The 27,881-nt window shown below is 38.7% G+C and overlaps 3 protein-coding genes across 5 annotated transcripts in view; 1 reads left to right on the top strand and 2 right to left on the bottom strand.

The window, feature by feature from the left end:
- The window catches only part of LOC108105340, a 41,416-nt gene extending 21,226 nt beyond the window's left edge, over positions 1–20,190 (bottom strand). Inside the window, exons 1-5 of one of the 2 annotated variants that reach the window (XM_017211834.1) lie at positions 19,973–20,190; positions 18,745–18,942; positions 17,454–17,673; positions 15,348–16,716; positions 14,653–14,793 (exon numbers count right to left, since the gene is read on the bottom strand). The gene's annotated coding sequence lies outside the window, so the exon portion shown is untranslated. Of the gene's footprint in view, positions 1–14,652; positions 15,312–15,347; positions 16,717–17,453; positions 17,674–18,744; positions 18,943–19,972 lie in introns of those variants that run through there. The other variant, XM_017211835.1, reaches the window with a different exon arrangement.
- On the top strand, positions 78–27,822 carry LOC108105341. Of its 2 annotated transcripts, XM_017211837.2 has the most exons (4): positions 78–260; positions 19,067–19,140; positions 27,186–27,500; positions 27,553–27,822. In XM_017211837.2, the coding sequence occupies exons 3-4, from the start codon at positions 27,446–27,448 to the stop codon at positions 27,699–27,701; spliced, it is 204 nt and encodes a 67-aa protein (XP_017067326.1). In that variant the 5' UTR covers positions 78–260; positions 19,067–19,140; positions 27,186–27,445; the 3' UTR covers positions 27,702–27,822. The 2 variants fall into 2 exon arrangements, with proteins under 2 accessions (XP_017067326.1, XP_017067327.1); XM_017211838.2 differs by lacking the exon at positions 19,067–19,140.
- On the bottom strand, positions 22,130–27,053 carry LOC108105338 (cytosolic endo-beta-N-acetylglucosaminidase). Its single transcript, XM_017211831.2, has 4 exons — positions 26,744–27,053; positions 24,068–24,305; positions 23,695–24,012; positions 22,130–23,421 (listed from the first exon to the last, which is right to left on the bottom strand). Exons 1-4 carry the CDS (start codon positions 26,940–26,942, stop codon positions 22,242–22,244), a joined length of 1,935 nt encoding a protein of 644 aa, XP_017067320.1. The 5' UTR covers positions 26,943–27,053; the 3' UTR covers positions 22,130–22,241.
- Positions 27,823–27,881: the final 59 nt, after the last annotated feature.

Below are 27,881 nucleotides of genomic sequence, written 5' to 3'. Positions count from 1 at the left end.
CATTTCCATGTGGCTATGGCGGCCAACAGTCGCCGGATGGGGCGCCTCAGTTCGCTTTTGTGTCGCCTTGTGGCAGGTCGCCTCCGCAGTCGGCTACTTGATATCCGATTCTTGATATCTCCTCTCGACCGTCGCTCATACGCCCCGTTGGCCCGTTAACAAAATACGAAAAATCTACGAAAGTACGAAAAGTGCGCCAACTTTCGGCTGAACACATTTGAAAAGTGCGGAAAGATAGGCGTTGTCTGGCCTCTTTCGAGGTGAGCGATTGTCATCCCCGTTCGATTTATTATTTATAAACCCAAAGTGTGTGCCTATTCGCTGGCTCGTTTTTCCGGCCAAAAACACTTTGCATTTGTTAGTTAGAAGATAGGCCGACTTGCCGAAAACCATTAACATGAATCTTTCATTTCATTACACTTTCTGTGTCCCCCTCACCCCATCCCAGAAAGAGAATACTTATTATTGCAACAGAGATTTCCACTTCGTAGATGACATTTTTATGAGTATCTTGGCCCCACGAGTGTCTTTGTCTTGTTTTGTCTTAGTTTTTTCGTGGACTTTTATCATCACGCGTGGGTTAATCGTGCCAATGCCTTCGGCTTATTCCGGCACATTCTAGGCATGGACATTACATGGATATTTGATACGGAGATGGGGGCCTAGTTTGTGTGACCACAAATCAAAATACAGGATTTACTAAGCGAACATAAAAGTGGCAATAAAGTGGGCTCTCTTCTTTCTTGTAACTAAGTAAGGACCATAAAACATAAATAAATAGGAAAATGTAATCAAATAGCATTGTGAAAATGCTTGGAAAAAGGCAGATAGGCTTTGTTAATAGCACTGCTTTCGTGGGTTTTAGTATTACTATCAAGAATAGATTCAAGTTTAAGAACTAGAAGTTGACAGTTTTGTAGATTAAAACTGTGTTTACAGTTTGATTTTCCAATTCATATGAACGTTTCACATCTCTTACTTAAATGTTCAAAGAAAACACTTTTTGCCTTCACAAGTTCACAGAAATCTCTAAGAAAAGTCTATAAATACACTCATATAACCCGCACTAAGTGCCTGCTGAAGGATTAACGTCGCTTCTGATGGAAATTTCTTGGAATTTTTGAGGAGTAAAAGACAAACAGCAATCAAGTGGTATATATACTATCCTTGAATGTCAGCTATTCCATTATATTTCCATTTCCATTGTCACTTTCAATAACAGACAAAAGACAATGGCATTTGGCCCATACGTCGTATACTTAATATTTATGCCGCATCGCTGCATTTTCTCATATTTCCTCTCACAATTGTCGGGTCTCCGTTGGCGTTTCGGTAATCAGCCAGTTGAATTGCAACGCAGCTGACAATGCACCTGCCACGACCTGCCCCCTGACTGATTGGCTTCAAATTCTAGCTGAAAGAGCTGCTGCATAATACCGATCCAATCATCCATATCAGCCAGCTAAACGTGTGTGTGTGTGTGTGTGTGTGTGCTGTGGCATAGAAAAAACGGAAAGGGGTATGGAAACTGAAGGGAAATGAAAAAAGCAGGAAGAGGCGTTGCCCACACATCATGAAAAATTCATGACGCGTTTCGAGTGATTCTGGGCGCCACCTGTCGGGTAACGCATGCATAATTGAAAATTGAAAACTGCAATGCCATCGACTGGCTAAATGGCACACAGCCCATGGAATCTCTGCAAATATCAGCTCAGATCATAGAGGGGAAAACTCAACTCCAATAAAATCAGTTAGTCAGTTCGTCAGTTCGTCTTTAAACTCATTAATATTCCCTAAAACAAAGTCAGGCGGGACTTAAGACAACATTCTTAAGATAATATTCTAAGGGAAAACATTGGATATGCTTAAAAATATATTCCAGGAAAATGTACTTAAATTGCAGTCAATTAGTTGGGCAGTTGAGGCTGGCCCTTAACCTTTAGGCTTCATATTTTTATCATCATATTGCAAAAAAAAATATTTAAATATTTGATAAATTCTCTAAAAACTTAAAACTTTTTATATTTAAGCCAGAACATATGCTTTATAAATAACTTCTGACCTTTCAAATTTATTATTTCGCATATTTAAACATTAAAATGTAATAAATTTCTGGGTCATATAGGAAGCTAACTGACAACTTTCGGATTTTCCTTAACCGCTTGTCAGCTGGTAAAGTTCATATAGCAACTATATCAGCAGGGTAAAGTCCTACCCAAGAACATATAAATCGAGAGCCATGCAATTCAACTGTCATTCGAACAAATATATACATTTTTTTAACAACTTTCTCGGTTTTATTTTGTTGCCACCATAAAAATGTAAAATGGCGAGCAACTGCCTGCCTGCCTGGCTGGCTGGATGGCTGGCTGGTTGGCAATAAATCTAACGATAATTTGATACGCAGCGTTTTTACGATGCTTTCGGCGACCCGGTCGCCTGGTAACACCGTAACCCCCTTTGGCCATCAGGAGGTTAATGCCCCACCAAGTCGCTTGTCAGCACTGTAAAGCAGTGGTGGAGGAGGAGGAGGAGATGGTGGAACCCTAAGCCAACAGGCCAAATGCCCAAAGACGAGAGCCCTAAGCCCGGAGCTCAAGCTAAGCCAATTAAATTAGACGTCGGACTGTTAACTGTTGCATATCTTTGGGGGCTTCTCTGGGGAATCATGGGTTAACATGGGGGGGCTAACTAGATGTTAGGCGGGAGTGAGGGGTTCCAGTCACAACCAATTGCCTGGCTTAATGCCTCAACATTGCGAATTAAAAGAAAACAATTTGTTTTTCATTTCTGACAGTCTAGGACATTAGCTAGAAATTAATCAATTTTTCGGGGTTAAGGAGTGTGCAAGGGGTTAAGGGTTCAATTTGGGGAAATATTTCGAACATATTCCAGCAACTATTAAGTTGGTTCGTTGGAAAATTAAGTTACTTTTAATGAAAACAATCAAAATACAAGGGGAAATCTCCATGGAAATTATTTAAATTTTATGGAAATTGTTTTGTGAAATTTGTGGAAAACTTTCTTTATCTTCCTGCAGATTCATTGCAGTTTTCAGTTGAACTTTTCCGACTGCTTTTAAATAGTGCTTAAAATAAATGCCAGTCTCAGGGGTGACAAATTTTTAGTCATTTGCAAGTTTCTTGGGGGAAATCTTCAGTTGATTGAAGTTTCCGTGGGGCAAGTCATCTTGTTCCGGCTCCCTTTTTTGGTTTCCTTTTCTATAAGATGGGCTTTTCTCAAAGGGCGGCATCTACTCATTCTTTGTGGGCTTTCATCAGCCTGCGCCCCAACCCCTCTCTAAGAATTTCCTTTGCCTTTCCTCAGCTCTTTTCACGGTTAAATGTCGCATGCCTCCTGCCATTCCTTGACGGATTTTTCCCCACGTCTTTTGTTCGTTTATAACGTTGCCTTTGTCTAGCTTAAAGTTGCTTTTTAAATAACAGAGCCTTACTCTATAGTTTGCATATTAAATTTAGCAAATTAACCCTTTTGAATTAATTAATTTACCCCCTTCAAATGCACTCGTGAAAATATTTCATTTACTACAAAAGCTGGTCACGTTTTCTCGCTGAAAGTAGTTTGCACTTTCGCCTCGCTTTAATTGTGAGTCTGCGGTGGACAATCAGCGGGAAAACCCTTAAAAACTGAAAACTTCAATCCCCAAAAGTAGACTACATTTTACCAAGTCTAATTGCGTACCCGTTCGTGGATTGTTTCGCAAATCGACGAAGGATCTAAGTACCTACGAGAGGTAGTTAAGCCTTCCTCCATCCCACCAAAACTATAGTTTGTATTTTCCATTTTCCCGCTACTGCATTTCCATTACCTTCCCCACCAGAGAGACTCCCCAAAGTAGAGTACATGCTTCCTCAATTATGCCATCACCGCAGCAGCAACAGGCTCAGGGGTGTCCTTGTCCTAGCCACTCACTATCCGCCACCCACTTTTTCCACGCTCTGCCCCCCCTCCCGCCTGTCCGAAAAACATTCTGTTACTCGTCAAACTCGAACAGACAACGTTGAGTTTCATCAAATTCATTAAGTATTTTAAATATGCATGAACATAATTTGGCCCTGCAACTGCCGGCGAGGACAAGCTGCTGTCCTGCTAATTGAAAGTGAGTTTTCACACAGAGAATATCCTAAAGGAGCTGCAGTTTTTCTTTTGGTTTTCTAATTGCAATTTGTTGGGGGAATTCTCTAAATAATTTAACTAAAAGAAGTTTAGGAACTAAGTGCCTTAAATTGAAATGAAAAAGAGATTTAAATTTAAGCAATTTTGTGAAAAAAATCAATTTGCTGGCAAATATATTTCAAAATTTAAATCTTTGTAAAATTATTAAAATATTTAAAATCACTTTTATGAAGATAAAAAGTTCTTCGAGTTCGACAAACAAAGAAAGCATTTTTAGTCTTAACAACATTTAATGCCATTTTCCATAGAAGAAAAGATATCTCTATTATAAATTTATGTCTTTTCCAAGTTCTTAGATCTGCTTTCCCTATTTTTTCCCCAGTGGTTTTCCCATCATTAAGTATTCCTCCCCCCTACCAATAATTGTCCAAAACAAAATAGCAAAAAGTTGTCATTCCACAAAATCAGATATATATATACTATATATATCTCCATAAAAAACTACAAATTCCCTAAAAGAAAATAAAGAAAAAAGGATTCGGGATTTGAAATTTCACACCCATCCATCCACCCGCTTGTTGTAGGTTTTTCCCTGTTCTCCGGAAAAGTTTCACCTTCTCAGTTTTCCTTTTTACACACTTTCTCGCTTTTTCCCCCCACATTTTCCACAATTTCTGTTGCCACTTGTTGAGAGTCGTTAATTTATGATGATTGCGTAAAGAAAACTTCGGACCGGCATGGCGAACTTTACATCGTTTTCCCCTTTCCTTTATTATTTTTTATCTAGGCTCCTGTTTTTGGGGTTGTCAAGGTTTTCTCTGAGAGCGGGCGGGGGTGGGGTGGTAGGGAAGGTGGAATTTTCACAGTTTCCGATTTTGCGAATCGACACGTGTTGGGTTTTCCCATTTGGCATTTTCTCAATTTCCCAGCTTCTATTATCGAGCCGCAATTTATTTTCGCCCGCAACTTTTTCGCTTTGTAAACAGTTGCAACAATAATGGGATGTCGTGTTGAGCATCAAACGAGGGCTAGGACTCAGGAAGGGGTTTCTTTCTTTTCAGGGGAAGCCTCTTAAGTGTTTTATACTTTATATAATACCTTGAGAAACCCTTAAAATGTTTTACTTTTTCATCAAAATACAAGACTGACATGTCAATTTGTTAAACCCCCAAAGAAAAGTCCTGGCAAACGCCACTGAAACGGCCACATTAAGAGCGGGATAATGGGGTATGAGTCGTGCATTCGGAGGCATCTGTGCAGAAACCTGCAGATAATGCAAAACAGAACAATATAAACAAGGGGGTGGGTGGGTGTAGAGGGGGCGGTGTATAGCCCAGTGGTCGGGAAATGGAAAATGGAAAAGTGCTGCCGGAGGAGCCGTACGTTGACAATGGCAATGGCAGAGAGGGAAGAGGAGAAGCAGCACCGCCTGTCTCTGCGTTTCTAGACAGCTTTGTTAGCACTTGAGACGTCGTTAGACAGCGGCCAAAGCCACAATAAAAATAATAGTTAACTCGGAGGGAAAGCCGGATGGGAATCTCTCTATATTTTCGGGGAAAATAAATCTAAAAACAGGAAAATCAAATACGAGCTGTACTAAATTGACCCGTTATGGCAAATATTATTGTTAAGTTAAAGCAACGAAAGTGACAGCTTAAAAGTGACTAAACTAAAAGTAGACCAAAGTAAATATTATCCTATATATATCCTATATATATATATCTAAACTATTCAAGAGCAGTGAAAGTGCTCGAAGGCAGGGGGTAAAGAGAAAGTGAATCATTTGCAGAAAGTGGACTAAAAGTGGGCTAAAAAAAAAGTTGTGAAGGAGCCGGCAAACGGTATGAATCTCAAAGCAAACAGTATCCTTAGAGCCAGGAGATAAAGACGCAGATTACAGATGCAAAAGTGTGAGTGCGTCTCTGTGTGAGCCAACGACATTTTGACCCAATTGCCAAACAGTTAAGACCTCGTGCAGACAGAGATGATGGTGGATACAAAATACACTCGCCTTTGGCTTCCAAATCAAATGGAAAGCCAAAGCCAAAGTGAAAACCACTTGAGACGCCCTATAGCCTAACCTTTGACCCTAACCGAAAAGACACTGAGACCACTTTGGGTCCTCTTTCACTGCCTAATTAGGACATAAATCAGACAGGCGAACCAAACTTTAATTGCCAGTAATATTTATTCATTATGACAACTCTCGAGTAGGCCACGCCTACTCTCCAACCTACGCCCCCTGTTTATCCATCGGAAAATCCGAAATATGTATATGCCATGGCCAAACAAGGACATACTTGTTTCTGTTGCTGCCTGAATGGCCAGGGAAATATGCGAAATTTTCATTTGGCCTGACCGAGCAGAGCCCAGCAATTTCGGTTCATTCAGCCAGACAGAGACAGGGAGATAGAGTTATGTTCATTTTCCATTTCATTTTCCCATTTCATTACCCGGTAATTGTGTCAATGCGGGCACACAAATTATGCCATGCTTATGCCGAATTTAAAGCAATTTATAAAACATTTCTGTGGGTTTTTCCACTCTCTTTTTTCCTGGGCATGTAGTAAATCAATACATGACGAAGGGACGACGACGAGGCATATTTTAGCATAAAATATTTATAAAGCCAATGGAAAGAAAGGTCAAAGAAATCAGCCCTTTTCCGGCTGCTCAGAAGAAAGGCGCCACATAAAATTCATGTTGCCACTCGTGTAAGACTTGGCAATTTGTTTACCGCTGGTCGTGTCACCTGCTTACATGCATAAAATGTGGCAGGTACTTGGTTTTGCCGTCAGCAGACTTACTTACTTCACAAATCCCATCCAAAGTGTCTAAAGGAGAAAGCAGAAAATTCCCCAGAAACTTCCTCAACCCACTGAAACTTTTTCACTTGCCATTCGTAGCCCATCCCTTGCCATTCTTAGACATCTCAAAGACTTACAATTCATTTGGCTGCTAATTGTTTGCCGAGCGTTCTTTTGGCAGTTCTTTAGCTGTTCTCCCAACCGGAGTTCATTACTCAAGTTCCCTAGAAGTCGAGGGATATTAATTTAAGGGGTCCCAGCTTCCACCAGCCTGCAGTGACCCCAAGCAAATTGCAGTTCCTAGAACAAGCTTTTCTTTTTAGATTTCTCATTTTCTTTAAGGTTTTTGTGGCTTAGCAAATAAATTATGGCATTTCCAGAGAAAAAATCAATTAAATTTTAAAGATTTTCTATGTAGAAGAGGGAAAAGTTAAGCGCTATTAACTTTTCCTTGCACGTCTCCTGGAATTATTGCACTTTTGTAAGTAATCCCCAAATTTAGTTAAGCCTTGGGAGGAGAAGAAGGAAGTTTTCCATTCAGAATTCATAATTCACTTGCCAAACTACCGCATAATTCACTGGAATTGTTGGTGTGACATTTCCCTGGCCCTCTCTCTCTCTCTCTCTCAGTGTGTGTTGGTTTTGACCAACTTCCTCTGCTGGAACTCCCAAAGTTTACAGTGCAGTGGCAGCGGCTCACTGCCACATTCATTGCTGGATCTGTCTAATTAATTTTGGGTTCCCTTCTCTCCCTGCCCAACTACGATTATTATCCCATCCCGCTGGGAACTTACTGGCCAGTTAGCATCAGCTGACATGGCCCATGTCCATGCATGGGGCATGAATGTAATTACAGATTTTGGGGCACAAGCCCGGACTGAAATAAAACGATTTCCGGTGGCACCAAAATGGCGAGGGGCTACTTCTGGGATATAGGGTTGGCAGTTCTAGCAGATCATAAATGTATATCCTATGGTGTTATGTGATTGTGATATGATTATGATACGATTATATACCATTAATCAACTTTCATTTCCATTCGAATAACGAAAATTTTGGCTATTTTATGAGGGTTTTATCAGGACAAATCCAAAAATTGCAAATTAAAGTTAAGACTTTGTTAATTTTCTTTTAACAAACTGAAAATCTAAGCAACTTCTAATCTTTGTTCAATTTTAACCTTTATAATCTGAGCTCTCTATAACATTTTTGTAAACATTTTTGGAATAAAAATACCCAAAAATTACAACATTTTTTCTCTATTTCTGTCACTCAATTTTCTGCCATCTCTGTTTCCCAGGGTGAAAATGGCGTAAAGGAAATAGGGAAATGCAATTTTCCCACAAACAAACAAATGTGCGTGTGTGCCAGTTGGAAAAGTTAATTAAAACACAATGGAAGATTTTTGAAAATGTTTCAAGAGGGGAAACAGATAGGGGTTAACCTCTCTGAAAAATCATTTAGAAAAGTCTAAAAAGACAACTTAGTAGAAGAAAATGCAGGGATTTTCGTGTTCTGATTCTCAACTTCCTCAATTCTCAGCGCATTTTCCGTATTCTGGCAAACAGCGAGGTTCGCTCAGAAAGTTCCAAAGCAAGGGGTTGAAACTTTTTGGCCAAAATAAAAAAAAGTTGCAAATAATTTAAGGAAATACGAGAGGGGAGAGTGACGTAACTTCGCTGAGCTGGCAAATGTCACTTAAAAAGTTTTTGTTTCATTTTTGTCTGGCGAAAAGTAGATTTTCCCGCCATAGCCTACTTTCCACACCCCCCGCCAAACGGGGGAAAATTTTTAATTGAAAGAGACAGCTAAAGGAAAAGTGAGGAAAACTGCATTGTCGACATGGAAACGTGGGCGTTGGCCGAATATATTTTATTCAACGCACATACCCGCAAAATGTCACTCGAGATGACACATCGAACAGGTGATTGGCAGTCGGAAAAGTCCTTCGATTGGGAAACATGCTTCGCCAGGCACCCAGACAGAGTGACACACACGTATTGTTTAATTGCTTTAAGCCATTATGTGGACACTAATGGTCAATAAAAGTTGGCCAACACAAACAGTTTGGCTATCGAATCAATCACTAGGAATTTGACTTAATTTCTTCACCTTCAGGTGGGAAATCGTTGACTAAGAAGAGAGACAAAACTAGAGACTAAAAGATAATTAATTTTCCAAATTAAAGAAGGAAAATCGCTTCTTAAATACAGAAAATTCTGATAAATAAATCGGAGATTTAAGGTTAATATTTATGCATTTAAGTTAAGCGTTTTTTGTGCCATTCCCAACGGATTAAGGTCTCATCCTTCCGGCTTGCACTTGCATCCTCTCGATGACCTTCAACTTCAACGCTTGATTTCCGGCTGCCATTTTCCCTTCCCCCCTATTTTGGCCCATTTGAACCGGCTTCTCTGGAGAAACCAGCTGACAAGGACCACTCTGACCTTGTCCAGGACAGGCAAGTTGGCAAGTGTCTGCTATCTGGGTAACTGGTGTCCTGGCAACAATGTCCTGGCATCGGTTCCTGACAGTTAGTCAGTGTCAGGGCGTGATTCCCCTGCCCTTTGTCGAGACCGTAGGATCCTGTGATTTATGCGGCCTTTTGCATATGTCGCTATGGCACATGGAAGGACTCGGTCACGTCGGAACCGCTGCCAGGACACACATCTACATATCTCCCGTATATACCATACACAAAGGATACAAAAAGAGCCGCAGATAGGCCAGACGACCAGACAGCTGGCCGCTTTGAGCCCTTATTTATGGCAACGTTTCAGTTACAGTTTCTGTCTTTCAGCCAAAAAAAAAAAAGCAGAAGAAAAAACCGACAGCCAACTTTAGTTTTCTATTATGAAAAAGTGCGTGTCTCGTAAACAACAAACCCATTATAATAAACAAACTCAAGGAGCTGCTCAGTGATGTACACGGAAAGTAAAGAACGAGTACAGAGATCTAAAAATATTTCGAGATATTAGATAAGTTATCTTAAAATGGCTAAGAAAATCCACTTCTTGGATTACTCTTAAGTAAATAAAAACTAAACTTGAATTCCTTGCCTAGAAAGTAGACACATTGTCAGAATATACGATCCTTCCTCCGACATACTGCGGTTGTAAAAACGAATCTTCTTTTTATTCCTGTGTATTTGTATGACTTTTCCCTAGCCTTTTCTCATCAACACAAAATCAAGCAGGGGGAAAAGTGTGCGTGGGTGTGTGAGTGAAAGGAGAGGAGAGGGTAGGAAACTTCACATCATTTCTCGCGCTGGCGAAACTTGCTCCAATGATGTTTTCTTTTTATAGCCAAACAACGAGGACAGCGATTGACGTCAAAGTGCTGCTCAAACTGTGCGACAGCGCAGCGACAGCCATTTGACTGCAAATCACCATCTTTGGCCAAGTTTGTCCTCAATTAAAATGTTTAAATTAATTGATGGAGGCCATTAAAAATTAAGAAATGGTAGCCATAAAAAAGCTATAAAAGTTTGTGGGTAAAGCAGGGAAACTGTTGGGTATTCTCACTATGGGATAAGCACTATTTTTAGCCTGGAAATATTTTAATTTCTTAAAGGTTCCTCAAAGATTGTTAAGACACTTCCTTCTGCTGTTTACTCTATAACAAAACCCCTTTTAAGGGTGTAAGAGTATTTGTTAATCAACTTAAGCATTTAAAAAAGTTGCACAAAAAATGTCTGAAGAGTGAAAAGAAAATCTTGACGGAAAAGCTGTTGGGAGGGAGACGAAATGGCGGGTGATTTTTCCTCCTGCCGTTAAGACTCTTTGTCAGCCTGATAAATGACATGTTATTGAGCGACGTTGAGCTGCTTGCAATCAGTTTGAGCTCAACTGGAAAAGCAATTGCAATGTCTAGTAGTTTGAAGGAAACTAGGGAAAACTTCTAGAAAAGACAAGTTAAGATAACTAATTAAGTGCTTTTTAAATTCCCAATAAATTGGCAGGGAATGGCTGTCTCCAGGAGGTTATCGAAACATAAAATATTTTTAGAATGATGTGATTTATGCTGATAAAGTAAAACTAGCACGAAAATCCATCCACTTGAACTGCAAGTTGGTATAAAAGCTAAACCCCAAGGCTTTTCCAAACATTAGACTAGAAAACTTGCCTTGTTTTTCAGCAAACACAATCACAATGTCTTCCAAATCCTAGGTGCTATGCCTGTTGCATTTTCCATTGGTTTTTCCTGGCATATAATAACCCCGCTTGGTCTTTTGTCCCTCTGCTGCTGCTGCTGTTTGCCCAACTGATTGTCGAGTGGAAAGCGAAAAATACAAACACTTACTCAGCGTCAGCAGAAAACATATATTGTATCCAATATAGCCGATATAGTCGGCAGATCCGGAGGATATGCCCACGGATACGGATATAGCGGATGGATGCGAGACGGATGCTCGTCACACCAAAGGCGAAGCAATGAACGTTTAGTGGAAAGGCAAAGTGACGACAAAGAAGAGAAATGGTTTTTCTTTTCGTACAGGGAAATCCCCCAGAAATCCCCTCCAATATCCTCTTTTTACTGGCTCGAAAGGGTATTTTGTTTTCCTAACAAAACATGTAATTTCTGTAATATTTTCATTTGAAATTACTTTTGTTGGCTTAAATAATTTCTCACACTGTCCATAACTTGTTTAACAAACAATTTCCAACTTTTCTAGTGGTCCAGAGAGTATTACCAGAACTGAGCCAGCCACAAATGCATTTTCACACATTTTCCTCAGTTTTTTCCCCTGCTTAGCAAAAGGCAAATGGGGGGGAAACCCAAATACAGGGCCGAAATATTTTTTGGTCTCGTGCTGTTTTGTTTGTTTTTCTTTTTTTTTGGCTTTTTTGGCTTTTTTGTGCTGGCCATGTGGAAAAGTTATGAGGCGCCGCGAGAGCCAAAACACACGCACACATCCTGAGGAGGAAAAACTGAGCTCAGGCCTCAAGGATTTGATGCTCTGTTGCCTGCGGAGAAAAGCGGAAAGCGAAAGGCGAAAAGGGGAGGGAACATTGGGCTGAAAGCAGACCATTGGCCTTGCATTAAATCGCATTTTCACACAATTTCCCCCACAAATAAATTCGACAGTGGATTTTGCGGCCACAGCGGAAATCTATTACTACCATTCGCTCTGCCATTCATCGATTGAAATGGATCTGAAGACTTTAATCAATGGGGCCTAATGAAAATTGAAGAGCCTGTTTGCCAACATGCCAATAAATCCATATACAATGTCCTGTCCGACACTTGATGCATGGCTCAAAGAGCCGCAAAGGCCAGAAGCCAAAACCCAAAAACGCCAAAAAAAAAAAACAAAAACTACATTTCGACCCAAATTATGCTGAGCCGAATGGCGGTCGGTTGTGGCTGAAACTGAAAGCCATTAACCAAAGCCAGGAGCAAATTTAGATGCGATTGTTTTAGCCTGATGGGGCTTTCAGCCAAAAGGGTTTATGGGTTAGGCTTTCTGGCAGCTAAGATCTGTCATGTTATGGGTTAAGTGGAAATCTAATAGCATAGCTGGACTATGCATTCATAAGAGGGATATGAAAAGTTATAGTTTATGACAGGAAACAGTAAAAATAGCATTTAAATCTCATTTTTATATAATTTAACACTTAATTAATAAAGTTAACTTGTCGTAATAAATCAAAATAAATCATTTCTGCCATTAATTATTATCTTCTCACTTGAAATCATTTTATTTAATATTAAATTCCATCATTTTAGCCCTTTTAAAGGGTATTTATCCCTTGGATTTCTCTTCTAACACATTCCCACATCTATTATTATTGGAATTTGATGAGTTTTAGGGACGAGTTGACAGGGTTTTGTTGTGGCTTTGGCTGTGGTTCCGATCACTTTGCCCTTTGCCCGCGGGCTGCTGTGGCGTTGGCCGTAATTAAAGCCCCGCCCGAAAAGTAGGCTTTAATTTATGCTGATGCGGCAGCCATGAGAAAATCAGAGAACTCATTAGTATGTGTGTGTGTGTGTGCGTGTTGGCCATATTAATGAAGGCCTTTACGCCCACACGGCGAAAAAGAAGAGCACATAGCAGGCCAGCTGCTGTGCGTGAAGGTAATTTAAAATTGCATATCAGCACCCACACTCGATTTTAATTTGATTTCTCGCGGCGACAATTCCATCTCCGCCAATCTGCAACCGGATACGACAATTAGACTGAAATGCTACTCGGCCAGCACGAGAAATATGGCTCAAATAGATGGGAAAATGATGGGAAAATGACTGCGTCCTTTTCACATTTTCCCCGCGGCCAAAAACACAAACTCAAAATGGCAATAAGAAATACTTTATTACGGCCAAGTGTTGGCTCTTGGCTTTCGCCTTTTTGGTTCGATTTTATTGCTTTTTTCAAGAGCTAAGGTAATGGCAGATGTATATAGATGTTATAGAAAACGGAAATCATAAAAGTTATTTGGTATAAGAAAGAAAGAACAAAATGTCTTCAATAATAAAAAATATTAGGTAGAAAATTGGAAACTTGCAAGTTTTTCTCACAAAAAGTCCCCTTAAAATAGCCAAACAAATCAAAATTTTTCGCTAGTTTTTTGTTAACATATTTTTAGCTTATTTTTGGCATATTTTAACACCGTTGGTGATCTTTCATTTCGGCTCATTTGCAATTCAGTTTAATTTGGAGAGCAAAAAGCCGAAGACCCCGGGCAACCGCAAATTGCATTTTCGAGTTACAATGGCCGAGAGGAGATACATCTCAGCCTGCTGCCAGCACATTCAATTTCAATTTCAATTCCCATTTACATTTATATTTTACATTTCCATTTAAATGCATAAAATCCCAGGCCAAAAATCCACATTAAAGCCACCTGTCCCGGAATTCTCTAACCAAAAAATCCCTATCTAGGTCAGGCCCCAAGCTTGTTTGGGATTTCCCCCCATTTCCCTTTTTTTGTTTTTGTATATGGGTTTGTGTTGCAATAAATTGCTTAAATATGAGCCCCACTGACCACCGTTGGGTGAGTTTAAAGAGCGACGGGGAAACTTTTAAGGGGAATTGGAGTGATGAATCTAGCTTTGCAGCTAAAAAGGGCTTTGGGAAATGCACAAGAAGCAAATTTAACTGGAATTTATTCTTGTTTTTTTAGGAAATCTACCACAAAAAGAATTCATACCTAAAATCAAAAGGTTTAATATAGAAATGTAAAATGAAAATGTCAAAGGGAGGGAATAATCATAGATAATTCGAATCACAAAAAGTCGTATTAAATATGAAAAAAGTAAAAAGATTTACAAAAATATTCCTATTCCTAGAAAACCCTTTTCCGTTAAGAAGACGAAGACGAAAGGAAACCCATAGTCTAACGCCCTGACTCCCTTTACTCGGGAAAACACTTTCAAAACAACCTTCCGCACAACCATGAATGCAGATGAATTCTATAGTAGGGAGATTATTGGTTACCTAATAGCTAATCCACAAAGAGTACGACTACTGCTGGCTTTTCCCTGACCAAGAAATGTTACAAACGAAAAGCTTTCATTTACTAATTGGTTAAGAACCCTGCATTCTAACTTCACTTCAGATTTGCTGATAAGTATGCTATACAATAACCTAAGACCTCACCTAAGACCTTTCTTGCCTAACAAAATAACAAAGAGGAAACTCACACTTAAAAAGAGTTAATACTAACTATAAATAATAATAAATAAAAGTATAAAAAGTGTCACTTACCCTAACTTCCCACGTTGGTCGATGTTGTAATGGGGATTTGTTGATTGTTTATTGATGATTGCTGATTGATGATTGATGATTGTTGATCTTCGCATTTCGTAGTCCTATGTTGATTTCCATTTGTATATATAATTATGAACACTTTTCCCGCGGTGCCCCATTTTCATTTTGCACAACACATAGAAAAATGTAACGTTATTATAATTTATATAAAACAAATATTTCAGAGCCACTTACTCTAGTATTTCATATTTTATATTAATTTTAATATACCTTCATGTGAATTTTCAAGTTATGTATATATTTGTATTTCTTGTGGGTATATTAGATATATAAGTACATGTGATTATGTAGAAATGCGCTTGCTTAGATACTTTACCCAGTGACAAGGAAAAACTCAAAAACAAAAGAACTGTGATCAAAAAATGATAATATTAGCGGACGGATTTCACAATCATTAGGGAAAATGTAGTAAAACAATGTTTATGACTTAGAAAGTTAGAATTGAAAGTATAAATGTATGATACAAAATAGAAATACTAAAGTAGGTGTTATGTTTGGCAAGCCAAGCAAGAAAAGCTGAAATATAAAATAAAGAACTTAATTCTTAATGGTAATTATCTTTATAAAATCATATTTGTATAGGATTTGTCAAATTAAATATCAATACAAAAACATATAAAAGAGCCACTTACCTTAACTTTCCATGTTGATCGAGGTCCTTATTGGGATTCGGTAAAAGTTAAGCATCGAATTTAAGTTTTTCATTCACAATTTCTGCACAGAAATTTTAACTTATCCCGCGGAGGTGCATTAGCATTGGGCATTGGAAATAGATAAATTTATCATTATAAGAATTTGTAAGGAAAATACATTTCAGGGCTACTTACTATTATTTCTCGCTGTATTCAGTGCAGATACAGGATGCACTGCGTTTGTGGAATCTATATCTAACTTCTTGGCATTACAATGTAATAAATAATAGTATATCTACTTATATACTCAGAAGTATCTTGATTCCATAATCCTATCTTATTTCTAATAATACGATCGCTCTTATAACTACAACCTATAGTTTGATTTTGCTAGAATTAGTTTAAGCCGTTTGGCAAGCCAAACATAAAAGGCTCAACTATCAGGCAAAGGACTGAACTTGTTTCCTAATGACTTTTCTCTTTACAAAACGGAATTTGTATATGATCTATACAAATAAATATCACTGAAAAACCATATAAAATGGTCACTTACCCCAACTTTCCATGTTGGTCGAGGCTGTAATGGGGATTAGTTGATGGCTGATTGATGGATCGCATTTCTGGTTTCATATACATTTCCATATGTATATGCACTTGTCCCGCGGTGCCCCATTTTAATTTTGCACAACACAAAGATAAATATAACGTTATTAGAATTTAGATAGAAACAAATATTTCGGGTTATTTACCATTATTTTCCGCATTATTCAGTGCAGGTAATGGCTATACTGCGTTTGTAGAATCAGTTTCAAATTTGGCATTTCAATGTACTAGTTACTCATTAATCAGATCATATTTCTATATATATGATCGCTTTTATATAAACCTATAACTTTTCTTTTGATCTTTCTGGAGCTACCTTAAGCCGTTTGGCAAGCCAAACATGAAAGGCTTAACTATAAAACTTGAAACTTTTTACCTAATGACTAATTTTCTTTTTATACAAGCAGTTTAGTTTGTGATTCACCCAATTAAATATCAATAGAAAAAATATATTACTCCGTCTTTCCATTTTGATCGAGGTACTTATTGGGTTTAATTTATAGTTGAGCATCGCACTTCCGGTTTTCACTACCTTTTTCTTTGCGTATCCTCATATGTAAATAGATTTTCACTTATCCCGGGGAGCTATATTTTAACCAATAGAAAACATTTATCATTATTAGAATCAATTGGAAACAACAAATATTTGTAATTAAATAATAAAAAGTTTTCCATATTAGATAGTTGACCATCATACATCCGCTTTTCATTTCCTTTTTCTTTGGGTAATCTCATATGTATATAGATTTTCACTCATCCCGTGAAGCTATATGTGCACCAAGAGAAAACATTTATCATTATTAGAATTTATTGGAAACAAATAATATTTTTAATTAATAAAAATGTTCTATATTTTGCATTGTTCTTACTTTGGCTTTTCTCAGAAGGCGCTGCATTTTCGTGTTTCATATCTATTTCCCTTGCATACATACTTCCTATGTATGCATATACATATGCATCACGAAATGCATGTGCATACCTATGTACGTTCATTCATATTTGCACATATACAGATGTATGTGCTGAGGCGCCAGCATGTCCACATCTCTCACTGAGTCACGTTTTAATTTTGGCAATAAATTCAGCCAAATTTACTATTACAACACTTCATATTGATCAAAACTCTAAACGCAGTCGTTCTATCACTTTTCTTAATGGTTTTATCTTTGATTAACACTTTGTAAACAAAAAAACAACAGTTACCGCAGGTCAGGGATGCCACCCGTCAAGAATGACAAGTGCAAAACATGGGAGAGAGGGCAGCGGATTGAAAAGTCATTCCAACGATCTTATCTCCGCTTCGTCTCTCTCTAAGTTCACTCTCTCCCCGCTCTCCCATGTTTTCGCAAATCATTTAAATCACTATTAATGCAATTTAATGTTAAGTAACGGGGTTTTTGCTTGCAGTACGGTTTTGGGAATGTGTTTAACCAAAAATTATGCACTTTTTCTTACGTTTCGAAATAAATATCAAAGTAATTAATATATATAACACCCACTTACCCTATATTTCCACAATGCAGAAGGTTCTTACTCGGATTTGATGAATATCGGGTTGTTTCACCTTGACCTTGACCTTCCTCAATTACGTGACTTCTTAGATTCTTGCATTTCCTTTTGTTCATTCACAAGTGGTCCCATACATATGTACGCATAAATATGTACGCATCTATATATGGAACCACACACACACACCAACACTCACGCACATTTTACGATTCGGCTGAAAACACACAAGAATTTACTATTAAAACACTATATATTGATTATATATTGATCAAAACACAAAATACTAGACTGCGATCACTATATTTAATGATTTTTATCAATTTTCAACACATATTAAGACTTTTTAACACTTTTCAAACGGGGGTTAAAAAATTGCGTGCGATTTCGGAAGGCCTCTCGGGCAGACTGAAGACTGAGAACTTTTGGCAAGAGTACCTGAGGGAAAAGAGTGAGAGGGTTACGTGGCCCTTACAAGATCTTCTCATTAAATCGCCCCTCTCAAAGTTATTTCTCTCCTCGCTCTCCCATGTTTTCGCAAATCATTTAATTCGTTTTTAATGCAAGTTAATATCAAATAATACGGTTTTTGGCTGCGATAATGTTTTGGGAATGTGTTTAAGCAATAATTATGTACTTTTTCATAAATTTTAAGTTTTAAATAACAACGAAAGATATATAATAACGGCCACTTAGCTTAATTTTCCATAATACAGAGGGTTTTTATTGGGATTTAATGAATTAAAATTATTAAAATTGACCTTGACCTTCCTCCTTTTTGTATGCACATGCAAATGTTCATTCACAAGTGGTCCCATACATATGTACGCATAAATATGTACGCATATATATGGAGCCACACAAACACACTAACACTCACGCACCTCATACGATTTGTCTCAAAAAAAAAAGGCAAGAATTCACTATTAAAACACTATATATTTAGTATATATTGATCAAAAAACAATTTACTAAACTGGGACCAATTTATTTAATGATTATATGCTACTCGGACAGACTGATGGCAAGGGCACCTGAGGGGAAAGAGTGAATTTCGGGGGCCCTTCTCAGATCTTCTTATTACTTTGCCTCTCTCTAAGTATTTTCTCTCCCCGCTCTCCCATGTTTTCGCCAATCATTTAATTAATTTTTAATGGAAGTTAATATCAAATAATACGATTTTATGCTGAGATAATGTTTTGGGAATGTGTTTAACGAATAATTATGCACTTTCTCTTTCGTTTTAAAATATTTATCAATGTAATTAATATATATAAAAGCCTCTTACCCTATATTTCCACGTTGCCGAAGGTTCTGATTGGGATTTGATGAATATCGGGCTGTTTCACCTTGACCTTGACCTTCCTCAAATACGTGACTTCTTAGATTCTTGCATTTCCTTTTGTTCATTCCCAAGTGGCTTCATATGTACGCATCTATGGAGCCACACACACACACTAACACTCACGCACTTTATACGATTTGGCTGAAAATACACAAGAATTTACTATTTAACCACTATAAATTGATTATATATTGATCAAAACACAAAATACTGGACCGCGATCGCTAAATTTAATGATTTTTATCAATTTCTAACACTTATTAAGGCTTTTTGGACACTCTTCAAACGCTTGTTAAAAATTTGCGTGCGATTTCGGGAAGCCTCTCCGGCAGACTGAAGGTAGGTATATTTGGCAAGAGCACCTGAGGGGAAGAGAGAACTTTCGAGGCCCTCCTAAGATATCAGCACCTGAGGGAAAGAGAGAACTTCGGAGCCCTTCTAAGATCTTCACATTAAATCGCCTCTCTCAAAGTTCTGTTCTCCCCGCTCTCCCATGTTTTCGCAAATCATTTAATTCATTTTAAATGCAAGTTAATAGCTGATAATAAGGTTTTTGGCTGTGTTAATGTTTTGCGAAAGTGTTTAAGCTATAATTATGAACTTTTTCGAAAGTTTTAAGTTTTAAATAACTATGAAAGAGATTTATATAAAGATCATTTAGCTTGATTTTCTATAATACAGAGGGTTCTTATGAAGATTTAAAAAATACATATATGGCTATTTAACCTTGACCTTGACCTACCTCAAATATGTGACTTCTTTGATTCTTTCATTTCCTTTTGTATGCACATGCAAATTTTCATTCACAAATTATATATTAATCAAAAAACTATTTACTAAACTGGAATCAATTTACTTAATGATTACGAAGCCACTCGGGCAGACTGAAGGCTGGGAAATTTGGTAATGGCACCTGAGGGGAAAGAGAGAGGGAATTTCGGTGGCCTTTCTAAGATCTTCTTATTTCTTCGTCTCTCTCAAAGTTCTTTTTCTCCCCGCTCTCCCATGTTTTCGCAAATCATTTAAATCATTTTTAATGTAAGTTAATATCAAATAATAAGGTTTTTGGCTGTGATAATATTTTGGGAAAGTGTTTAACCAATAATTATGCACTTTTTCTTATGTTTCGAAATAAATATAAATTTAATTAATATATATAAAAGCCACTTACCCTATATTTCCACATTGCAGAATGTTCTTATTGGGGTTTGATGAATATCGGATTATTTCACCTTGACCTTGACCTTCCTCAATTACGTGACTTCTTCGATTCTTGCATTTCCTTTCGTTCATTCACAAGTGGCTCCATATATATGTACGCATATATATATACGCATAGATATGTACGCATATATATGTACACATATATATGGAGCGGCACACACACACTAACACTCACGCACTTTTATCGATTTGGCTGAAAAAACACAAGAATTTACTATTAAATGACTATATATTAATAATATATTGATCAAAACACAAAATACTAGACTGCGATCACTATATTTAATGATTTTTATCAATTTTTAACACTTATTAAGACTTTTTAACACTTTTCAAACGCGGGTTAAAAATTTACGTGCGATTTCGGAAAGCCTCTCCGGCAGACTGATGGCTGGCAATTTTACCAAGAGCAGCTGAGGGGAAAGAGAGGATTACGTGGCCCTTACAAGATCTTCTTAATATTTCGACTCTCTCAAAGTTCTGCCCTTCCCGTCTCGCGCTCTCTTTGGCAATGCATTTAAAACCTTTTAATTAATATTAATATTGAGTAATATCGAATGGCGAGGGGAAAGTTTATTATTACATAAAGGTATTAAGTAAACGGATTAATAGTAAGCAATAATACGAAAAGAAAATACCATTTATTAATTTGAGTAATGAAAAATTTAAATTGCTTAATTAAATCACCGATAAGTTATACATTTTCTCGAATGTTTCATGGATTTAAATCCTGACTTCATCATCTCCCATTTCGCATCATATTTCTATCGGAAAATCCAGCAGCTAAATCAATGCATTCCGTCTGATGACGTTAATCACTTTGAAATGCGGTCAGTGGCTGGGATTTAGCCCGCTGTCAGTGGCCAGTGGGTAAAGGGCGGTGTTCGGGGCGTGGCTAATTGCGACAGTTGAACATAAATTCAGCAAAAAGCTGACATCTAGAGAAAGCAGAGGATAATATGTATTCGCAATGAAAGGGAGCTAGCAAGATGACTTAGCAGCCGCCCGGCTGGGCCGGAAATGCCACCCCATAGCCCCCATTCTTCTCTGTTTTTTTCCCTTAACTTCCGCTTCGGCGCCTCCAAAAAGGCGCGGAAATTCAAAGCAGCCTCGCTGAAGAGGAAGGCCAAAGCCAAAGTTAAACAGAAAGCTGAGAACTAAACAAATAAAATTGCATAAAACTAGGGAAAACTGTGGAAAACTGACGGGGCGTGGGGGAAAAAGTCGAGCGGGGGAATTGCAGATGCTGTCATGCAAACAGAAATGATGTCAACAGCGTGTGCTGTCGGAAAATCTGCATTAAAAATGTCAAAAAATTACTCAGCCAAGGCTAAGAGTCGTGGTGTCGGAGCAAAAGGTGTTAGAGCTCGAATTTCCAGGAAATTTAAATGGAAATTTTGTGGTCAGTTGGTCACGTTTTGCTACAAAATAAATATGCATTTTAAATTAAAAACAGATTACACATTATGTCCGGCATTTATTTATTCAGTTTCATAAATAATTAGACAGTTTTATATGCATTAGCATGAACCACAAACAAAAAAAGGCTAATTGGTTGATTAACTGTGGATTAAACGGGCAAATAACGGTTAATGTTAATCAAAGCAGAGAATGCAGATTACAAATTAACGTTAATTAGCTTTTAAATAAAGCATATTGAGAAGGTAATATCAGATATCTTTAAATCATTTCCCATAAAAACATTTTTGCAAAAAACATACAAATCACAGTTTCACAGTCACGTTTCAAAGGCCAGACAGCTTGGCAGCCAGCCAAGAGTAAGTTTGAGGGCCATTGGTGCGGAGCCAAGTGAAGTGAAGTGTAGTTGAATGATGTGGCCGAGTGCCAGGAGCGGTGACTAAACGATTGAAGTCAATTTCTGGCAAAACGTTGGGCCAAAAGGAGCTGCCAGGATGCGTGAGTCATCCGCCAAAGTATTCGTCACAAAAGGCACAATGGACCATTTGATAAATGACTGGCAATGGTAGAGGCCACTTGCGAAAAATGGTTTGGGCCAAATGGAATGACTAAAGAATATTTGAACATTTTGTACAGATAGAAAGACAAATTTACAAAATTTAGCAAGAATTTACATACAGTTTTGTACATTTTGATTAGTTTATTTTGAACACAGTTACATATCAAAAAATTGATAAAAAAAAAAAAAGAAATCAGATAGTATAAGTAAATGTCTATATATCAATCCAACAAGGCCTCTAAGACCGCAGCTCATTCCACATGTTTTTGCCGTAGACTGGAATATCCGCATGCGTGTCCGGCAAATCCTCCAGGGACAGAGCCTCCACATAAACACCGCCCAACAGAGCTTCCGCCTTCGATTCCGCTGGCCTCTGGCACTTAACTCCAATATCCTGAACTCTGACGGGTCCATCAAACTTAACCAGGTAGTAACGCACCTTCCATCCAGCTGCCAGGGATCTAGGGTCCTGCGGCAATTGGGAATGTACGCGGGGCAGGACACTATCATATGGCGAGAGATAACAACGTTGTGGAGCCACCAGTGAGCCGTTATATTCCCCGCAAAATATGTAAAGCTCTGCGCTGGTCCTCTGCAGCGGAGTGACTCGTACTAGCAGATCAAAGTTGGTGGTCACGGCAGTGCCATTGATTTTATAGGCATAACCCAGAAGCAAAACGCCTTGGGGCAATTCGAAGTCCGTGACAAAAAGCCGGAAGGCACGTTCGTAGTTGGTCAGCAGAAGGGAACAGCCGCCGGAGAAGGCATCATCGAAATTATGCATTGCATTTTTGTCCAGCGGCACTGAAGGTTGCAGCGACTGTCGCGACAGATTGAAGAAGGACGAATCGTCGCCAGAAATACGAAATCCGCGCTCATAGCTCGCTCGTCCGGAACCCACACAAAAGTCCGTGAAGAACGGCAGCAAACGGTATGGGTGTGTGGCCAAAGTTGGCCATATGCGTGCCCACCACGTTTCGTTTCTGGCCAAGAAAGCTGAATTAACTTCCTCTTCGCCACGTGGATTTTTGATATTATATCCAAAACGATTAAGGGTCTCAAAGGTCCAAGCTGGTGCAAAGATGCCTGCCGAAAATCCATTATCCGCAATATGTTCCATCGTCTCTAAACTCTGGAAGCCACCTTTTCGACTCCTTCCAAACACATCCAATCCCATAAAGACGCGATGTCGCGGTGAATCTTCCGCTTTGGCTTGCTGAGCACTCCTCTCCAAGTGGCCCGTGTCCCAGGCGTAGTTTATTAGAGTTCCATGGCTGCGCCGGAAGAACTCCGCATTTCTGGAGTTGAGCTCGTTTTGCCACTTCAGTTTCCCATCTTCCGTCACGCTGTCGTACCAAAGGACACGTCCATGGGGCACGCGTGACTCCGTGGCGTTGGTCAGTTCCCGGACAAAGCGGCTGGTGGAGAGAGATAGTATTATTATTATTAATTTATAAAAATATTTAAGCGAAACTCTATATTTTCTGAGAAATTGTTGAAAGTGTTGCACTTCGTTTTGGTGTGAAAATAGAAAAGTCAGTTTCACTTTTGACAGCTTTTGATCGATTGAATTGGAAAAGCAGTTGATAAATTGAACACTTGAAGAAAATTTGTTAAAAAGAAAATGAAAGCATTTCCTTCCATCAACTTAAACTTTTTAACAAGCTTACAACCTATCCTATTTAACTCACTAAAGATTGGGCATATTGCGCTGGGGCACCTCCACCTCCACATTGACCAGCCATCCCTCGAAGCTGAAATGCTTGCAGAGACGGGTTAAGGCCTCCACGGTCCTATCAACTCTTTCCTCGTTCTCCAGAACCTCATCGAGGAGTCGGGAGGTCTCCACAATGAACGTGCCCAACACCGGAACGCCGTGACGATGGGCGGCATTTAGCCAGCCGCTGGGCGGAATGGTCACGTAGTCGTGGCTAAAGTAGCAGAAGTAATCCACAGCTGACCAGTGCAGGAATCGATAGTCGTCGTACTTTTCCGAGCTGTGAAAATGTCTGGAAAAAAATAGAAAACTATTAAAAGCTGTAGCTACTCCTATTGGAGACTCACCGATCCTCTAGGTAGTTGCCCATCATGTCATGGCAGACGAGCAGTTCCCTGCGATTATCTTCGGTCACTGCCACCCGATGGCTGCCCACAAAGTCCGCCTGGCGCTCCAGATAGACAGCTCCCGATCGAATTGTGGTATCCATTGGTTGGACATATTGCCGCCAGTCGATGTCCTTGCTCCGAACTTGGAAATCCCATAGCTGGCGATTGTCCTTAATGGGCTCCGCCTCCAGTTGAGCTGCAAGGGTTGAAGATATGAAAAGCGGTCGGCGTCCAGACATTGTCTCTCTAAAGATCTCTTCCAGCGAATGCGAGCCGCTCGACGGGTCAATTGGCAATGGAAAACGAGAATGCGGGACTCTACTTAGCTAAATGCGTTTTTTAGCATGATAATTTCCGCAGTGAGCGGCTATCAAATGGCAATGTGGCAAGTGGGTATTCTAAGGAGCGAGCTGCACAGCGAGAAATGTTCCCCAATAAACTGGTTTATTACTCTTTTTTAATGTTAAAATTTTTAAGTAAATATTTTGAATATAGCCCCCATAAACTTTTTTACTTTAGGGAAGTTAATTAGTGATTTTTAGTGGCCAATAATGAGAGTTTTCATTGGTTTTTCTTTAACAATTTTCCATTTTCCACATAAGCACTTAAAATTCTGTCCCACACTTGGCACTCAAAAGCGCTTAATGTGTCAGGGTCAAACTCTCGGGTTGATTTTTATTTCCGGCAGATAAATGCAACGGAGATTACATGCAGCTATTATGCAAATGCCAAGCTCCATTAAATAATATTAACAAGTAATAATGAATATAAAAACTAAATAAATTAAACACTTAAAAGTTTTTTGGATGAATTCTTATAGAAATTTCTAACAACAGACTCAAAAGAATCATAATTAGGCAATCATTAATAAATCCCAAGAAACCTTCCAAAAAGGGCCAAACTAGCAATCTTAATGAGCTTGTGCAAGCAGCTTAATAGAAAAGAAAAGCGTTTAATAATTATGCTCCGTGAGCTGCCATTTAATCAGGGTGAATGTGTTTTTTGTAGAGGGGGTTAAGTTAACCCACGTTTCGCATGCAGTTGGCGCTTTTCAATTAGCCAACGTTGCCGCCGGCAACGTCAACTGCACTTAATGCGCGGTTAAATAATGGCCAAACGCTTTATTTTCATTACCACCGAGGAATTTTGCCTTTAAAGTTAAAGTTTTACCCGGGAAAAGCGGAAAAGCAAATGATTTTCCGTTATCGCTGGTTTTACAAACTCTAAACTTTATTTTTTGGTGGAAATTGCATTGGGTTGCTAGCCATTTTATGGCATGAATTATTCAAGTCGAAAACCAAGTTCACTAACGGGTTTTGGGCATTTGGGCATTTGGGCCTGGTCAAAAGCGACCTTCGCACTCATTTCGATTGCAGTTGCTGTTGCAGTTTCAGTTGCAGTTAGTGAATGTGCAGCAATGGAAACGAAAGGATGCTCCGTTTCCTGTTGTGTTTGCTGCTGATGCACTGACAGAAAATATGGGAAGAAAATTGTGTAAACTTAATTTTTTAGAAATTTTTGCAGATGCCAAAAAGATGACCTAGTATTGGCCTAAGCCAATGTTTATGTTAAATATTCATATTTCTACATAACATAGTACTTTCTCTCAGTGTATTTGTGCAAAACTTTGTTCATAGATAAAAGGGAAAGGGTTGGAAAGAGGGAGGCGTGACGCTTTGATGCAATTTGTGCCTGGGCGTAACTTTAATCTATCACGGATGCCAGGATATGGATTCTGGTCAGGAACAATCGGTGCATACGAATGAACCGCATGTCTGGACATTATCTTCGGTCAGTCGCTGCGAAAGGGAAAGAACATGAAAGGGGTGTGGCACAAACGATTCTCAATGGACATAACTATACTATTGTTTTTTCGAACTTGCAGCTTGCACTTTTCCTTGTAATATGAACTTTTCCCAAGGTTTCACTAGAACATTGTTGGAGATGTGTGAAGGTAATAAAAAAAGAGATTAAACTAATGCTTAAAAAACAACTGAAATGTCTTTTAAAAATAGTCAATATCAAGAACAGACAAGCCAATTGTAGAAAAATTATTAATTAATCAATTAAATACGACAAGAAGTGCTAGTTACAGTTTTAAATGCACCCTTACAGTTTTAGGAATACACCTAATAAATAAGAATGCAAAACTAAGTTCAGAAGCATTGCATTTGCGAACGTTTATCTTAAGAGCAAAATAGTTCGGAAAGAGAAGGCAAAATTCGGTTAACTGATTTATATATGTGTGAATGTATATATGTACATATATATATGTAGATGCAGCGTGCACAATATAAGCCACTAGTTTAACTGTTAAATGAGTAATAGAAGGCTTGGGAGCTAGACAAGCAAGATAGGCAAGATAAGCAATACAGTGCTTCTTCGATAAAGTTAACTTTTAGAAGCCACCAGTGTTCATTCAAATGTAGAAATTAAATAATGTGTATTGAATTAAAAGTGTGATGTTAATCTAACAGATAAAGTAAAAGTTATTGTTTAGTCAAGGGGTTCACTTCTTTGAGGTAACACTGTGCAGTGGAGTCATTTGTTTTGATTTCTAGTTTACCGTACAATATTGTTTCAAGACCAGAAGAGATGTTATAACTGTAATATTTGCAAGAGCTAAAAACTTACAGCATCTACAGGTGTCTCCTTTCAAGCACTTTTGTTGTTGCACTCTTCCTGTCTCACACTCTTCCCTTTCATCCAGCTTTTGCTTCTTATTGGGAACGGCGTCCGCGCTATTACCGGCGTCCTTGTTTTTCTCACTAAGTTCCTTGTTTTCCATTACTTTGCTGGGGTTTTCTACACCTATAGGCTTTAAGTCATACATTGCGCACTTTTAAACAATTAATTTAATCAAGAACACATAATTTAGAATAAAAACAACTTGCCAAAGTTAGATTTCTTTGTACTCAGCAACAGCTGATGACGCTGCTTCCTCGTATTCAGCAGTGCTGTAAAACGACAAGGACAGTGCTGCAAGACACTATCGACCCGCGAACATTTGAATGACGAAAGAAAAACCAAGCAAAAGCTTCATTAATGGTTTTATCCGAATTTTCTATCTTTTCAGATCCTGCTGACGCCACCCAATGACCTTGAGTACTGCGAAATGCAGGCCAACACATAAATTGTAATTAAACAAGGGCAAATAAATTGAAAAAAAAGAGAAACAAAAACAGAGAAAACAAGTAGAAGTATTCCAAATAGCTGCAAAAGCAACAAATAGCTAGTAAAACTTTTCTGGCCAGCGAGCCAAGGAGGAAAAAAGGAAAAACAAAATAAAAAAGGAGCGCACATTTTTATTTATTAGTTGGCTGAACTTTTAGCAAAATGCCAGCGGGTCGAGTGGCTGGCAAAGCCGGCTACTCCAATCACTACTATAATGGTGAGTCTTTTAAATAGGCTTTAAGACTTGTATAATATAAAATTTTTTTCAGGTCGCTCTTATGTGGGCATCAACGAGGAGATCATGTGGGTGAGCATCGGCATGGGCGTGACCATAGTCCTCCTGATCACGATTGCCCTGTGCTACATAGCCCGCGAGAAGTGCCAGAAGAGGCAGCGGGAGTACTACGTGACCGCATAGTTGTTGTACGCTGCCTGCCAAACGACGGAGGAGCAGGGGAATCCCCATAATCTAGTCATTGCAATGGATGTGGAGCAACAGGGAGATGAGAAATCTGAAGGAGATCCCGGGGAAAGACAACCACCAGGATCACAGGCTGTCGTCACGGTTATGCACTGGACTGTGGTTGACATCTGTGGC

Source organism: Drosophila eugracilis, unplaced genomic scaffold (assembly GCF_018153835.1).
Source record: "Drosophila eugracilis isolate 14026-0451.02 unplaced genomic scaffold, ASM1815383v1 contig_498, whole genome shotgun sequence".
Taxonomy (NCBI): Eukaryota; Metazoa; Arthropoda; class Insecta; order Diptera; family Drosophilidae; genus Drosophila; species Drosophila eugracilis.
This window is presented reverse-complemented; position numbering and strand designations above follow the sequence as displayed.